Source organism: Galeopterus variegatus, unplaced genomic scaffold (assembly GCF_000696425.1).
Source record: "Galeopterus variegatus unplaced genomic scaffold, G_variegatus-3.0.2 Scaffold16365, whole genome shotgun sequence".
NCBI lineage: Eukaryota > Metazoa > Chordata > Mammalia > Dermoptera > Cynocephalidae > Galeopterus > Galeopterus variegatus.
Window position 1 is genome coordinate 3603 of NW_007742476.1, and position 15385 is coordinate 18987.

The 15385-nt window shown below is 38.2% G+C and overlaps 2 gene segments (V, D, J or C); both read left to right on the forward strand.

The window, feature by feature from the left end:
* The first annotated feature begins 11023 nt into the window (after window positions 1–11023).
* LOC103582465 lies at window positions 11024–11803 on the forward strand. The segment is given in 2 exon segments: window positions 11024–11090; window positions 11274–11803. Coding segments are annotated over 2 exon segments (597 nt in total).
* Window positions 11804–12965: 1162 nt separating this feature from the next.
* Window positions 12966–13590, forward strand: LOC103582466 (the record flags this gene model as incomplete). The annotated part of the segment is given in 2 exon segments: window positions 12966–13041; window positions 13225–13590. Coding segments are annotated over 2 exon segments (433 nt in total), but the record flags the coding sequence as incomplete, so codon positions are not given.
* Between the last annotated feature and the right edge of the window lie 1795 nt (window positions 13591–15385).

Consider the following 15385-nt stretch of genomic DNA (forward strand, 5'->3'; position numbering starts at 1 on the left):
CTTATTTATGGGAGGGTTTGTACGGCTCAGCAGAAAACTGAGGGGTGCGGTGGCTCTTAGTTTCCTCACTGTGGAAGGTCCCCATAGGAAAATGCTATAAAGGCTTCTGTTAGTCTTCTAGGTCTGCTGTAGGAACTTACCACAAACTCTGTGCCTTAAATATTAGAAATTTATCATTTTGCAGTCCTGGAGCTCAGAAGTCCAACACAGGTTTTACTGGGCTAAAATTATGATGTAGGCAGGGCTGTATTTTCATTTGGAGGCCTAGGAGAGAATCTGTTTCTTGCCATTTCCAGCTTATACACATCTCCAGCATTCGTTGGTCAGTGGCCACTTCCTCCATCTCAAAGCCAGTGACAGAAGGGGCAGAGAAACTCTCTGGCACTTCTTCTAGAGTCATATCTTCCTCTGAAGTCTGCTTCCCAAACAGCAACACGGAAAAACACCGTTCCATAAATGATGGAAGTGATTTTGTGTTTTACCTCCCAGTCTTCAAATCTCACCTTAATTAATAACATTCAGTGTTGGGATAGGAGAAACTTTGTGCCCCTGTGCAAACAATTTGCTGACTAATTCCACTTATATATTCATTTAAAATAGCAACAGCACCTACTTTGGGGAATGGGGATACAGTTGGGAATAAGAGTACCATAGACCACGTGTAATTGCCTGAGAACTCTGAAGCATTTCAAGACTGCCTGCATGTGAATCAACCCTTCTAATTTGCTTGTTCTGCTGATTTGTCAACAAGAGGAACAGATGTAGGGAGAGTTACCCAGGGAAGAGCATGGGGTGCTGTGAGCTGTACCAAGTAAATGCATAGTAGGATGCCACCTAGAATTTTTTCTATACTTAGGATACATATAGAATTTGAACAACAAGATTAGCCAATTTAAATTCTAAAAGAAATGGAAGAAAAAATACTCTCCTTCAGAAAAGACTACAATTTGAACAGTCTTGTTATATCCCCCATGAAAGGAAATATCCATATTGGGCATCTGGAATGTCTGGGGCCTTAAGCAAATGTGCAGGTAGCAGCACAGTTCAGGGCTATTTGGGATGTCCTCAGCTAATTCCCATCTCTTTCAGAGCACCTTGCTCAGAGTTCCTTCAGCTGTCAGAGAACTTGGCCATGAAGACAGAAGCGACAGACTATGACTTTGTTCAAAACCAATCTGTCCCTACTTATATGTTTTTCTTTTCTTTTATTTTGACTTACACATTGTAATTGTACACACTTATGGGCTACAATCTGATATTTTGATACTTATGTAGGTTGTATAATTATCATTTCTTTATGGCAAAAACATTCAGAAGTCTCTCCTCTAGCTTCTATATAATATACAAAACTTAACTGTTATCCATAGTCGCCCAACTGTGCAATAGAACATCAGACCTTATTTCTTCCAATTGTGACTTTTGTACCCATTGGCCAGCCTCTCCCTATTTCGCTATTTCCACCCCACCCCCAGTCTCTGGTAACTACTGTTCTTTTCTCTACCTCTATAATATCTTTTTTCCCCCTTATATTCCACATACGAGTGAGGTCATGTTGCATTTGTCCTTCTGTGCCTGGCTTATGTCACTTAATATAATGCCCTCCAAGTTTATCCCGGTTGTCACAAATGACATGATTTCTTTCATTTTTTTATGGCTGAATGGTATTCCATTGTGTATATAAATCACATTAAAAAACATCCATTCATCTGTTATTGGACCCTTAGGTTGATTCCGTCTCTCGGTTATTGTAAATTGTGTGCAATAAACACGGGAGTGCAGATATCTCTTTGACATACTGACTTCATTTCCTTTGGGTACATACCTAGTAGTGGGATTGCTGTATCAAATGGTCATTCTATTTCTAATTTTCTGAGGAACCTCCATACTATTTTCCATAATGGCTGGAGTAGTTTACACTCGCCCCAACAGTGTGCATATCTTCCCTTTTTGCCACTTCCTTGCCAACACATGTTTTCTTTTGTCTTTTTGATAATAGCCATTATAACTGGACTGAGATGGTATCTCATTGTGGCTTTGATTGGCATTTCCTTGATGATTAGTGATGTTGAGCATTTTTTCAGATGCATGTTGGCCTTTTGCATGTCTTCTTTTGCGAAATGTCTATTAAGATCATTGCCCATTTCTCAATGGGGTTATTTATTTATTTTGTTGAGCTGTTTCAATTCCTTACATATTCTTGATATTAACACCTTGCCAGGTATAGAGTTTGCAAATACTTTCTCCCATTCTGTGGGTTGTCTTTTCACTCTGCTAACAGTTTCCTTTGATGTGCAAAAGCTTTTTAGTTTGATGTGATTCCACTTGCCTATGTTTGCTTTAAGTGCTTGTGGTTTTGAAGTTTTATTTAAGAAATCCTTGCCCAGCCCCATATCATGGATCATTTCCCCTATGTTTTCTTCTAGTAGTTTCATTGTTTCAGGTTTTACATGTAAATATTTAATCCATTTTGAGTTGATTTCTTTATATGGTGAAAGGTGGGGGTCTAGTTTCATTCTTTTGCATATGGATATCCAGTTCTTCCAGCATATTTACTGAAGAGACTGTCTTTTGCCCCAATGTGTATTCTTGGCAACTTCATCAAAGATCAGTTGGCTGTAGGTATGTGAATTTATTTCTGGGCTCTCTCTTCTGTCCCACTGGTCTATTTTTATGGTCTGTTTTTATGCTAGCACCATGCAGTTTCTGTTAACATAGATTTGTAATATAATATGATGCCAGATAATATGATCCCTCTAGCTTTGTTCATTTTTTTTTCAGGATTCCTTTGGCTGTTTGGGGTCTTTTCTGATTCCATATGAATTTTAGGATTGTTTTTCCTATTTCTGTGAAGAATGTTATTGATATTTCAGTAGAGATTGCATTAAATCTGTAGATCATTTTCGGTAGAATAACCATTTTAACTATATTAATTCTTCCAACCCATGAGCATGGAATATCTTTATGTTTATATGTCCTCTTCAATTTCCTTATTAAAATTTTATAGCTTTTCTTGTAGAGGTCTTTCACTTCCTTGTTTATGTTTATTTTAGGTATTTAATTTTCTTGTAGTTATCATAAAAGGAATTGTATTTTTGGTTTCTTTTTTTTTTAGTTTGCTTTTGTATATAAAAATTCTACTGACTTGTATGTTGATTTTGTATTCTGTAACTTTACTGAATTTGGTCATTAGTTCTAATGGTTTTTTGGTGGAGTCTTTAGGGTTTTCTATATGAAAGAACATGTTGTCTGCAAACAGGGATGGTTTGACTTACTTCTATCCAATTTAGATGTCTTTTATACCTTTCTCTCGTCTAATTGCTCTGGCAAGGACTTCCAGTAATATGTCGTGTAGAAGTGGTGAGAGTGGGCATTCTTGTTTTCTTCCTGATCTAAGGGGGAATGGTTTCAGCTTTTCCCCATTCAGTATGATGTTAGCTGTGGATTTGTCATATATGGCTTTTACTGTATTGTGGTATATACCTTCAATGTCTAGTTTGTTAAGAGTTTTTATTATGAAGGAATGTTGAATTTTGTTAAATGCTTTTTCTGCTTCAACTAAAATGATCATATGGTTTTTGTCTTTATTTCTGTTAATGTGTTGTATCACATTTATTGATCTGCATGTTAAATCTTTTTTGCATCCCTGGGATAAAGCCTACTCAATCACAGTGAATGGTCTTATTAATGTGCTCTTGGAGTCAGTTTGTTAGTGTCTTGTTGAGAATTTTCACATGAAGTAGATCAAGGATATTGGCCTAGAATTTTCCTTTGCTGTTGTGTCCTTATCTGGTTTAGGAATCAGAGTAATGCTGGTCTCATAAAATAAGTTCCAAAGTATTGCCTTCTCCTCAGTTTTCTGGAATTATCTGAAGATAATTCATATTAGTTCTTGTTTAAATGTTTGGTGGATTTCATCAGTGAAGGCATCAAGTCCTGAAATTTTCTTTAATGGTAAACTTTTTATTTCTAATTCAGTTTTCTCCCTTGTTATTAGTCTGTTCATATTTCCTATTTCTTCATAATTTAATCTTTGTAGATTGTATTTGTCCAAGAATTTTTACATTTATTCTATATTATCAAATTTGTTAGAATATAGTTCTCCATAGACTCTTATGATCCTTTGTATTTCTGTGACATCAGTTGTAGTGCTTCTGTTTTTATTTCTGATTTTGTTTATTTGCATCTTCTCTCTTTCTTCTTGGTTAGTCTGGGTAAAGGATTGTCGGTTTTGTTCATCTTTTCAAAAAAACCAACTCTTCGTTTGTTGATGTTTACAACTGATTTTTTAGCTTGTATTTTGTTTATTTCTGCTTTGAGCTTAATTATTTCTTTCCTTCTGCCAATTTTGGGCTTAACTTATTGTTGTTTTTCTAGTTAAGTTAGGTGCAATGTTTGGTTGTTTATTAGAAAGCTTTCTTCTTTTTGATATTTGCACTTATTGCTATAATCTTTCCTCTTAGAACTGCTTTTCCGTGTCCCATTGGTTTTGGTATGATGGGTCTCCAATCTTGTTTGTCTCAAGGAATTTACTAATTTCCCTTCTAATTTCTTTATTAACCCATTTCTTGTTTAGGAGCATATTGATTAATTTCCATGTACTTATATAGTGTCTGAAGGTTTTCTTGTTATTAATGTCTAGTTTTATACCATTGTAGCCAGAAAAATACTTAATATAATTTCTATCTTTTTAAATTTGTGTACACTTCATTTGAGACCTAATATAGGATCTATCCTCGAGAATATTTCATGTGCAGCTGAAAAATAAAATGTGTATTCTGTTGCTGTTGGATGAAATGTTCTGTAAATTTCTGTGAGGTTCATTTGGCCTGTGGTGTAGTTTAAGTCACATATTTCTTTGTTAATTTTATGTCTAGATGATCTGTCCATTGTTGAAGGTGGGATATGAAGTCGCCTACTATAATTGAGTTACAACGTACCTCTCCTTTTAGGTTTAATAGTGTTTGCTTTATATATCTATTCCAGTGCTGGGTGCATATATGCTAACAATTGGTATACTCTCTTGTTGAATCGATCCTTTATCATTATATAATGACATTCTTTGTCTCTTTTTTACAGCCTTGGGTTTAAAATATATTTTATCTGATAGAAGTATAGTTACTCCTGCTTGATTTTGGTTTCCATTGTATTACATATTTTTTTCTAGCCCATCACCTTCAGTCTATGTTTATCTTTAATAATTAGGTGAGTCTCTTATAGGCAGCATATTGTTGGGTGTTGTTTTTTAAATCCATTCAGCCACTCTATTTCTTTTAATTGAAGAGTTTAATCCATTTGCATTCAAGATTACTACCGATATGTGAGAACATATTCTTTCAATTTTATTAATTGTTTTCTGGTTATATTGTAGGCATTTAGATTTTCCTCTTTTTATTTACCTCTGTGGATTGGTGGTTTTCTGTGAAACTTAGCTCTGTTTTCTCTCTTTCTTATTAGTGTATCTGCTATAATTTCTTTTTTTTTTTTTTTGTGGTTAACTTGGGGTTAATGTAAAGTGTCCTGAAGTTATAATAAACTATCATAAACTGATTGCAAATTAACTTTGATCACTTAAAAATACTCTAGACTTTACCTGTCCTCACAATTTATATTTTTGCTACCTTAATTTAAGTTTGTATCTATTGCCTATTCCTTTAGTTGCAACTGTTGTTTTTGTGATCATTTTGACTTTAAAGCTTTACGCTAGAGGATTGAAAGATTAACATAGCACCATTATTTCATAGAAATATTCTGAGTTTGAATTATGAATTTATCATATCTGTTCAGTTTTGTACTTTTTAATCTTTTCATGATAGTAATTATTGTCTTTTCATTTCCACTTGTTGCACTACCTTGAGCATTTCTCGTAAAGAAGGTCTAGTAGTGATGATTTCCAACAGATTCTGTTTGTCTGGGAAGGGTTTTTTTTCTCTCTCTTTCTCAAGGATAACTTTGCTGGATAAAGTATTCTTGGCTGACAATTTTTTTCCCCAGCACTTTGAATATATCATTCCATTCTTTACTGGCCTGCAAAGTTTCTGTGGAGCTATCTGCTTGGAGTCTAATGGAGATTACCTTATTTGAGACTTGACACTTTTCTTTTGCAGCTTTGAGAATTCTCTTTTTAGTCTTTGACTTTTGACAGTTTGATTATGATGTGCCTCAGAGAGGATCTTTTTGGGTTGAGTCTAATTGGGGGCCTCTCAGCTTCCATAATCTGAATGTCCATCTCTCCCAGTACTTGGGAAGTTTTTAGCTATTATATCATTAAAGAAAGTTTCTGTGCTTTCTCCATCTCTTCTTCCTCTGGAATACTTATTTCAATAATTGTTTGCTCAGTGGTGTCCCATAAGTTTCACAGGCTTTCTTCATTACCTACTGTTCTTTTCTAATTTTTCCCTCTGACTTGGCTATTTCAAAAGATCTGTCTTCAAGTTCAGAAATTCTCTCTTCTGCTTGATATAGTCTGTTGTTGAAGCTCTCAATTATATATTTTTATTTCATTCATTGGATTTTTCAGCTCCAAGATTTCTGTTTGATTCTTTTTTATGATGTCTATCTTTTTGTTACATTTGTCATTCAGATAATGAATTGATGATTTTCTGATTTCATTGTACTGTTTGTACGCTCTTGTATCTCATTGAGTATACTTAAGATCATTATTTGAAATTTCTTTACATGCATTTCATAACTGTCCTTTTCTTCAGCAGCTGTTAAGGGAGAATTTTTGTGTTCCTTTGGGGTCATCATGTTTCTTTGCTTTCTCACATTTCTTGTGTTCCTGAGGTGATATATGTGCATCTAATTGAGTAGTTGCTTTTTGCGATTTTATGGAGTGTATTATATAGAAATGACGTTTTTCTGTAGGTGGGTCCAAGGGTATCTATTGGATATACTGCATTGGTTTTGATTCTGGGTGGACTCTGTAGTGTAATTTCAATGAAGTTTCTTTTTAATCATCCTCAATGATGTATGCAAAGTTTTTGCCAACACTGGCACTGTTTTGCTTGGTTGGAGATTCTGGGCTGGTTGTTTTGCCAGGTGAGTGTGGGCCCATGGGTCAATCAGTGTTACGTGGCCTCTCTGAGGATCAGAATTGGCACTTGAGCAGCTCTGAGTCCATGCAGGCATGAGTGCATAGCTCTGAGGATGTTTTTCACAGGGTATGGTATACAGACTAGTGGGCTTTTGGGCTGGAAATAGGTGAACCTGAGTGTGAAGTGGGGGACAATTTGCTCTACAATGGCCTGTCAAAGAAGTGGATGCCACTGCCTGTCAGGAGCTGGTGTGTGCAGGCATAGCCAAGCTTTGTGGCTCTATAGAGGCCTGCCTGAGGATGTGGAGCCACTACACAATGTGCTGTGAAGCAGAGAGAAGGTGTGCACCAGTGCAGCAGGGCCCACCAGCTCTGTGGAGATCTATCAGATCAGCAGTCAGCACTGGAGCAAGCTTTCCAGGGCATAGCAAAGTCCAGCAGCTCTGTAGTAGCCCACCAGTGATAGGCAAGGCCACTGCCCAGTTTTCTGTCTATAGGGCAAGTAGTATGCCTACACTGGAGCAACAGAGTCTGGCAGATCTGCGGAGTACTGCTATATCAGTGGTTGAGCCTGGAGCAAACCTGCAAGGGTGCAGCCAGGCCCAGCAGCTTTGTAGAGACCTAGTGTGGGAAAGCAAATTCCCTTTCCCATTCCAAGTCAGTCAGGGAGCAGGTGTACACTGGTGCAGAAGGCCCAGTGTCTCTGTAGAGGTCCCCAGGGGGAAGTGGAGCTACCAATGGGCTAGCTGGGTGCCAGCACATGTACCTGTGGTTTCAGCAGGCCCTCAGGTTGTGGAGGGTAGGTGCACATGAGTGTGGTGGACTGTAGCTTTATTCCACCTTACCTGCTGAGCAGGTCTTTCTGCTCTCCCGGTGGGGGTTAGTGGGTAAAGGGGATCTGTGTGGGTTTAGATGCTGGAGTCTTGCTCCTTCTGTCTGGTCTATGCTCCAGGAAGCTGAGGTGATGGTCCTGCCAGCTCTCACATGAATGTGGTAGAATGTAGGTTGGCCCTCAGGATGGAGAGGGTCAGATTTCACCACCTGCCACAGCAGGATGCATTCTAGCAGCAGTCTCAGTTTGAAGACAGTGCTGTGCCATAGCCACTTAGATCAGGAGGAAAGAATGCTCTGCCTGGGCTTCTACTATGAGGCTGTGCAGCTGCACAAACTTCCAGCTCCTCTCCTACTGGGTTTGGGCCCTGTGAGGACTGAGGGACTCTTCTGTGGCAGGGCTTGCTGGTATTTGTGGAAGCAGTGGAAACAGCTGGGGTTTTTCCAGCTTACTTTCCCTTTGTCTGACTCTGAGCTTGTCATTGTGGCAAGTCAGAGTCTGTACCTTGCTCTGCTCTCTAAGGTCTTATCCCTGTCTTCTGTGCTCCATAAGAATTTCATCTCTCCTCTGGTGCTCTGCCGTGTACTTCAGCTGTTCTGGTCTAAATACAGTTTTTAATAATTGTTTTGATCTCTTTTTGTGCGGGATGGGGGCAAGTGCCAGACAACTCTCATTGACCATCTTGCTTCACTCTCCAGGGGTTCCCTACTTGATTTTCATGGAGCAGTATTCAGCCCTGTTCATGTGGGTGTGGACACATATTAAGCAAATATCTGTGGTAGGAAAAGGTACATGTGCCTTCCAGGTCGAAGATTTCAGCATCATATTGGCCATGAACTGCATGGGAAGATAAATTCTTCTATCTAGATTTCTGATCCTCCTATTAAAATGTGGCACATTGATATCTCCATTAGTTTTCCATTGGTGAATAAGAAATTACCTCCAATTTGGCAGCTAATTAGCTTACAGGACAATAGCTGAGAAGTCTAGGAATGGCATGACTGGGTTCTGCTCAGTCTTATGAAGCTAAAATTGAAGATTCAGTCAGGATGCGTTCCTTTCTGCAGCTTAGTATCTTCTAAGCTAATGTGATTGTGGCAGAATCAGTTTCTTGGAGTTGCATGGATAAGGTCTTTTCTGCTGGCTGTTAATTCACAGCTACTAAAGGCCACTCTCATCTTTTATCCCATGTTGTTCCTTCCATCTCCAAAGCCAGCATCAGAGATTCTTCCCCATATTACATCCTCTTCACATTGTGAATATTAATTTTAGGTGTCAACTTGAGTAGATTACGGAGTAGCTAGATACCTGGTAAAGCATTATTTTGGGGTGTGTCTGTGAGGGTGTTTTCAGAAGTGATTAGCATGTAAGCCTGAGTGACTGGGGTGGGAAAGATCTGCCCTCAAAATGGGCAGGCACCATCCAGTCTGCCAGGGGCCCAGAGAGAACAAAAACAGAGGAAAAGGTGAATCTCTCTCTCCATCCCCTGGAGCTGGGATACACTCTTCTCTCCTGTCTGTGGACATCAGAACACGAGAACCTTCAGCCTTTGGGTTTCAAGAATTTAGTGGTACCTCCAGGATCTCAAGACTTTGGCCTCGGATTGAGAATTACACCATCAGTTTCTCTGTTCTGAGGTTTTTGGACTTGGACTGAGCCATGTTACTGGCATCCAATTGGAGAAATCCTATCATGGGATTTTTCATTCTTCATAATTGTGAGAAAAATTTCCCTAGTAAAACCCCTCTCATATATGCATATACATATCCCATTGGTTCTGTCTCTCTGGAGAACCATGACTAATACACAGACCTTGTGTATTTTCTGAAAGCCTCTTCCCTGAGTGTGCATTCTGTTTTCAGGCATGAATTCAAGAGTCCCCTCCTCAAGAAGGGCACTCCTGTCCCCTATATTTTAGGTGGAGCCCCCCACCCCTGGCCACTTCCAATCACATAGCCTCTTTTGTTGGCTTGTCATTCATGACTATCTCAGATTTTTGAGGTATCTGTGATGATATGAAGAAGTTTTGTTGTATTGAAGCAGGAAAATAATCAATGCTAGGAAGTAGAAATTTAAATTAAGTTACCATTTGTAGGAATGTATGCACATATAAATGCAACTTCATGCAAGAGCAGACAAAACAGGGTGGTAATGAGGTAGAACTGTAGCGTATATACCATTTGAAGCCATTTATTAAGCAGGTGAAGACCACTGGGGGAATTTGATGGAATCTCAGAGGGAGCAGGGTAGGAATGACAGCAGAAATATTATTTGTTTTCTGTGCCCTCCCCTGCCCCTCTCACAAATAAAAGCTCTGTGAGATCAGGGATTTGCTTGATTTGCTCATAACTTGTGGCCCTATGTCTAAATACTTTTATGTGTGTTATTCTATAAATATTTTTGATTGTGTGTATACATAAATAAAGAGCTGCTCTATAGAGCCTGGGAACTGAAGCTATTTCACCTGTTATCCTCAGGAGGAGCTGTGACACTCTATGCCTGTTCACAGAGGGGTCTAGGAGGATTTTAGATGTTACAAAAGAAACGGACTGAACTAAAAAGCAGCAGCAGGGGTGATTCATAAGTATCCAGTAACTCATTTTCTGAGTTAGTGTTTGTGATGAGGGAAATACCAGGAGTTTGGCTGGGATGTATTGAGGTGCCTTTGTATTGTCTATGAGAAAATTAAAATATGTATTTAAAATTCAGAAGATATATTGAGAGATATATAAATTTGTGCATTATGTCCTGTTTTTATGCAGTAACATGAACACATTCCCATGTACTGACATCATGTTAATATGTTTCAATTAAATTTTGAAACTATATATCCACATACACAAGTATTCTATTACCAAATTAGTTTACATTTTCAAGTTGACTGCAGCTGGTTTGATATTTTACCTTTGTAGCTACTGTTGAACTTTAAGAATTATAGTCTTAAGTTGATTTCTGGTCCTTTTGTAAGCATACGATCTCATTTCTTGGGGTAATGACATTTTTGTCTCCTTTTCCCATTGCTTTCCTCCACAATTCACTACACAGGTGCTTTTGCTTTCATACTCTCTGATGCTTTGCATAGGCTCCTCAGGCACTAGCCTGACTGCTCAGAGCTCTATTAATAGGGCTCCTCTGGAGATGGGGCCTGAGTGCTTCAGATGGGTGAGCGCAGCAAGATGGCACCACAGCCCCAACTCCTTGTCTTCCTGGTGCTCTGGGTATCAGGTGAGAAGCTTAGATGAGTGATATCTTTGTAAAATTAAAAGAAAATTGAACATGTAGAATAAAAGAAACATTCCTCCCAAACAGTTTGATTATTTGTGATAAAAAAAGAAAGGCTACATTTTTACATATATATTTTAATATCTTAGTATGTGATGTGTGGTCACTGTCAATTCTTAATTGCAGGTGCCTGTGGGGACATTGTGATGACCCAATCTCCAGACAACCTGGCTGTGTCTGTAGGAGAGAAGGTCACCATCAGCTGCAAATCTAGCCAGAGTCTTTTATCCAGTTCCGACAATAAAAACTACTTAGCCTGGTACCAGCAGAAACGAGGACAGGCTCCAAAGCTGCTCATCTACTTGGCATCCACCCGGGCATCTGGAGTCCCTGATCGATTCAGTGGCAGTGGGTCTGGGACAGATTTCACTCTCACCATCAGCAGCCTCCAGGCTGAAGATGCGGCAGTTTATTACTGTGGGCAGCTTTATAAGAGTCCTCCCACAGTGCTGCAGCCTCGAACACAAACCTCCTCTGTAGGTCTGCCTGTCAGTGAGTGTCTTAAGCACCCGGTGCTTCCTCCCCACACAGCCCTGGACTTGAACCCTTCCTCTTTCTGCCTGAGAGTCTGTGTATTCTGCTTATTTATGAGGATGTTAGCAGGGCTAGAGAAAAGAGTTAAGGTGCTCGACATGTCTTTCAATCCCCTCTTTTAAGGTTTCACTCTAACGCAAACATTTAACTTAGATAAAATAATNTTGTTGCATTGAAGCAGGAAAATAATCAAGGCTAGGAAGTAGAAATTTAAATTAAGTTAGAATTTGTAAGAATGTATGCACATATAAATTCAACTTCATGCAAGAGCAGACAAAACAGGGTGGTAATGAGGTAGAACTGTAGCGTATATACCATTTGAAGCCCTTTATTAAGCAGGTCAAGACCACTGGTGGTATTTGAGGGAATCTCAGAGGGAGCAGGGTAGGAGTGACAGCAGAAATATTATTTGTTTTCTGTCCCCTCCCTGACCCTCCCATAAATAAAAGCTCTGTGAGATCAGGGATTTGCTTGATTTGCTCATAACTTGTGGCCCTATGTCTAAATACTATTATGTGTGTTATTCTATAAATATTTTTGATTGTGTATACATAAATAAAGAGCTGCTCTATAGAGCCTGGGAACTGAAGCTATTTCACCTGTTATCCTCAGGAGGAGCTGTGACACCTTATGCCTGTTCACAGAGGGATCTAAGAGGACTTTAGATGTTATAAAAGAAACTGGCTCAACTAAAAAGCAGCAACAAGGTTGATTCATAAGTATCCAGTAACTGATTTTCTGAGTTAGTGTTTGTGATGAGGGAAATACCAGGAGTTTGGTTGGAATGTACTGAGCTGCCTTTGTATTGTCTAAGAGAAACTTAAAATACGTATTTAAAATTCAGAAGATATATTGAGAGATATATAAATTTGCGCACTATGACCTGTTTTTATGCAGTAACATGAACACATTCCCATGTACTGACATCATATTTATATTTTTCAATTAAATATTGAAACTATATGTCCACATACACAAGTATTCTATTACAAAATTAGTTGACATTTTCAAGTTGACTGCAGCTGGTTTGATATTTTACCTTTGTAGCTACTGTTGAACTTTAAGAATGATAGTCTTATGTTGATTTCTGGTCCTTTTGTAAGCATACGATCTCATTTCTTGGGGTAATGATATTTTTGTCTCCTTTTCCCATTGCTTTCCTCCACAATTCACTACACATGTGCTTTTGCTTTCATACTCTCTGATGCTTTGCATAGGTTCCTCAGGCACTAGCCTGACTGCTCAGAGCTCTATTAATAGGGCTCCTCTGGAGATGGGGCCTGTGTGCTTCAGATGGGTGAGCGCAGCAAGATGGCACCACAGCCCCAACTCCTCGTCTTCCTGGTGCTCTGGGTATCAGGTGAGAAGCTTAGATGAGTGATATCTTTGTAAAATTAAAAGAAAATTGAACATGTAGAATAAAAGAAACATTCATCCGAAACAGTTTGATTATTTGTGATAAAAAAAGAAAGGCTACATTTTTACATATATATTTTAATATCTTAGTCTGTGATGTGTGGTCACTGTCAATTCTTATTTGCAGGTGCCTGTGGGGACATTGTGATGACCCAATCTCCGGACAACCTGGCTGTGTCTGTAAGAGAGAGGGTCACCGTCAGCTGCAAATCTAGCCAGAGTCTTTTATCCAGTTCCGACAATAAAAACTACTTAGCCTGGTACCAGCAGAAACCAGGACAGGCTCCAAAGCTGCTCATCTACTTGGCATCCACCCGGGCATCTGGAGTCCCTGATCGATTCAGTGGCAGTGGGTCTGGGACAGATTTCACTCTCACCATCAGCAGCCTCCAGGCTGAAGATGCGGCAGTTTATTACTGTGACCAGCATTATAGCCATCCTCCCACAGTGCTTCAGCCTCGAACACAAACCTCCTCTGTAGGTCTGCCTGTCAGTGAGTGTCTGAAGCACCCGGTGGTTCCTCCCCACACAGCCCTGGACTTGAACACTTCCTCTTTCTGCCTGAGAGTCTGTGTATTCTGCTTATTTATGAGGATGTTAGCAGGGCTAGAGAAAAGAGTTAAGGTGCTCGACATGTCTTTCAATCCCCTCGTTTAAGGTTTCACTCTAACGCAAACATTTAACTTAGATAAAATAATGGTTCTTTTAAATAAATTTTACTTAGCTTTGATTTCATGTTTTTTTATGCTGATTTGGCAAGTGAAAGTATAAGTTTTATGGCTCGTGTTTGTAAGCAGAAGAATAACTTTGGAAACAGTTCAGTGATGCCTGTTGTATATGAGTAATCTCACATGCTTCAAGAAAAGAAGAAAAATCATTTAATTCCAGTAATGGGTTAATTTTTCTTTATCCAATTCCAGTATCCGAGCACTTTTTTGAAATTTATTCTTATTAGGATTATTTTGTTATTGTAAGATACTCACACTACTAATGAAGTGATCGATTGTTTGCAAATAGGTTTGGTTTAACTGTAAATGTAACTGTATACTCCAGGACACCCACAAAGAAAAGTAAAAATGTACATATATAAGAGATATGCTAAGAAGGAAAGGAAATGAAATCACATAAAATGCCCAGTTTAAATCACAACAGACAGATAAAGAGGGGAAAATCACAATAGGCTTAAAGAGCAAGCGCAACAAATTGAAAACAGTAACAAGTTCAGTAAAAATCCAACTATATCAATAATCACTTTAAATGTCAATAGTGTAAAAGCACCAATTAAAAGAGAAAGATTCTTAGAGTGGATCAGAAAACAAAACTCAAATATATGTAGTCTACAAGAAAACTCTAAATATGAAGACACATATGAATTAAAAGTAGATGGATAAAGATATGCCATGCTAACCCTAATCAAAAGAAAGTAGGCATGACTATATTAACTTCAGACAGAGCAGATTTCAGAGCAAGCAAATGTATCATGGAAAAAGAGAAGCATTACATAATAATAAAGATGTTTAATTCTCCAAGAACACATAACAATCCTCAATGTATATGTGCTTAACGACAGAGCATCAAATATGTGAGGCAAAACTGATAAAACTGCAAGGAGAAATAGATATAGTTACTATTATACCCAATGAGTTCTATACTCCTTATCAAAAATAAATGGATCCAGAAGGCAGCTCAGTACGGACATAGTTTAACTCAACAACATCAGTCAACCAAACATAATTGACATATGAGAGTATTTCAGTTCAAAGCGAATTATTTTAGTGAATTCTGAAACTTTAGCATTAAGCCAGAAGTATTATTGACAACCAAATATTTTTTATAATTTTTCATATAATCAATAAGTTCTCCCCTTTATTTGACCTAAAATGGATAATTTGGGGGCAATCTTTTTTTCTGGTATAGATTAATACAGTAAGATTTTACAATAGGTTTCAAATTTCACTGAGGGTTCTAGGATACCATAATATGAGAGAGCCAAACAGTATGTGGTTTGAGGGGTTCCTAATTTCTAGGGCAAGAATATGAAAGATGAGTAAGATCTGCCCAGATAAGTTTCTAATTAGTTATCATGTTCTCTAAACTTTTGTTAAACTTTATAATTTTGCTTTGTGACTACTACAAAGAGCTCAAAATTTATTTTCTTTTATTTCATTTCCTAAACCTCATTCAGATCAGGCAGATGGAGTATACCATCTTTATTTTATGTTTTTATTTCATTTATTGAAACAAAATTGATTGTACGTTTCTGTGGGGTACAGTATCGAATATCCATA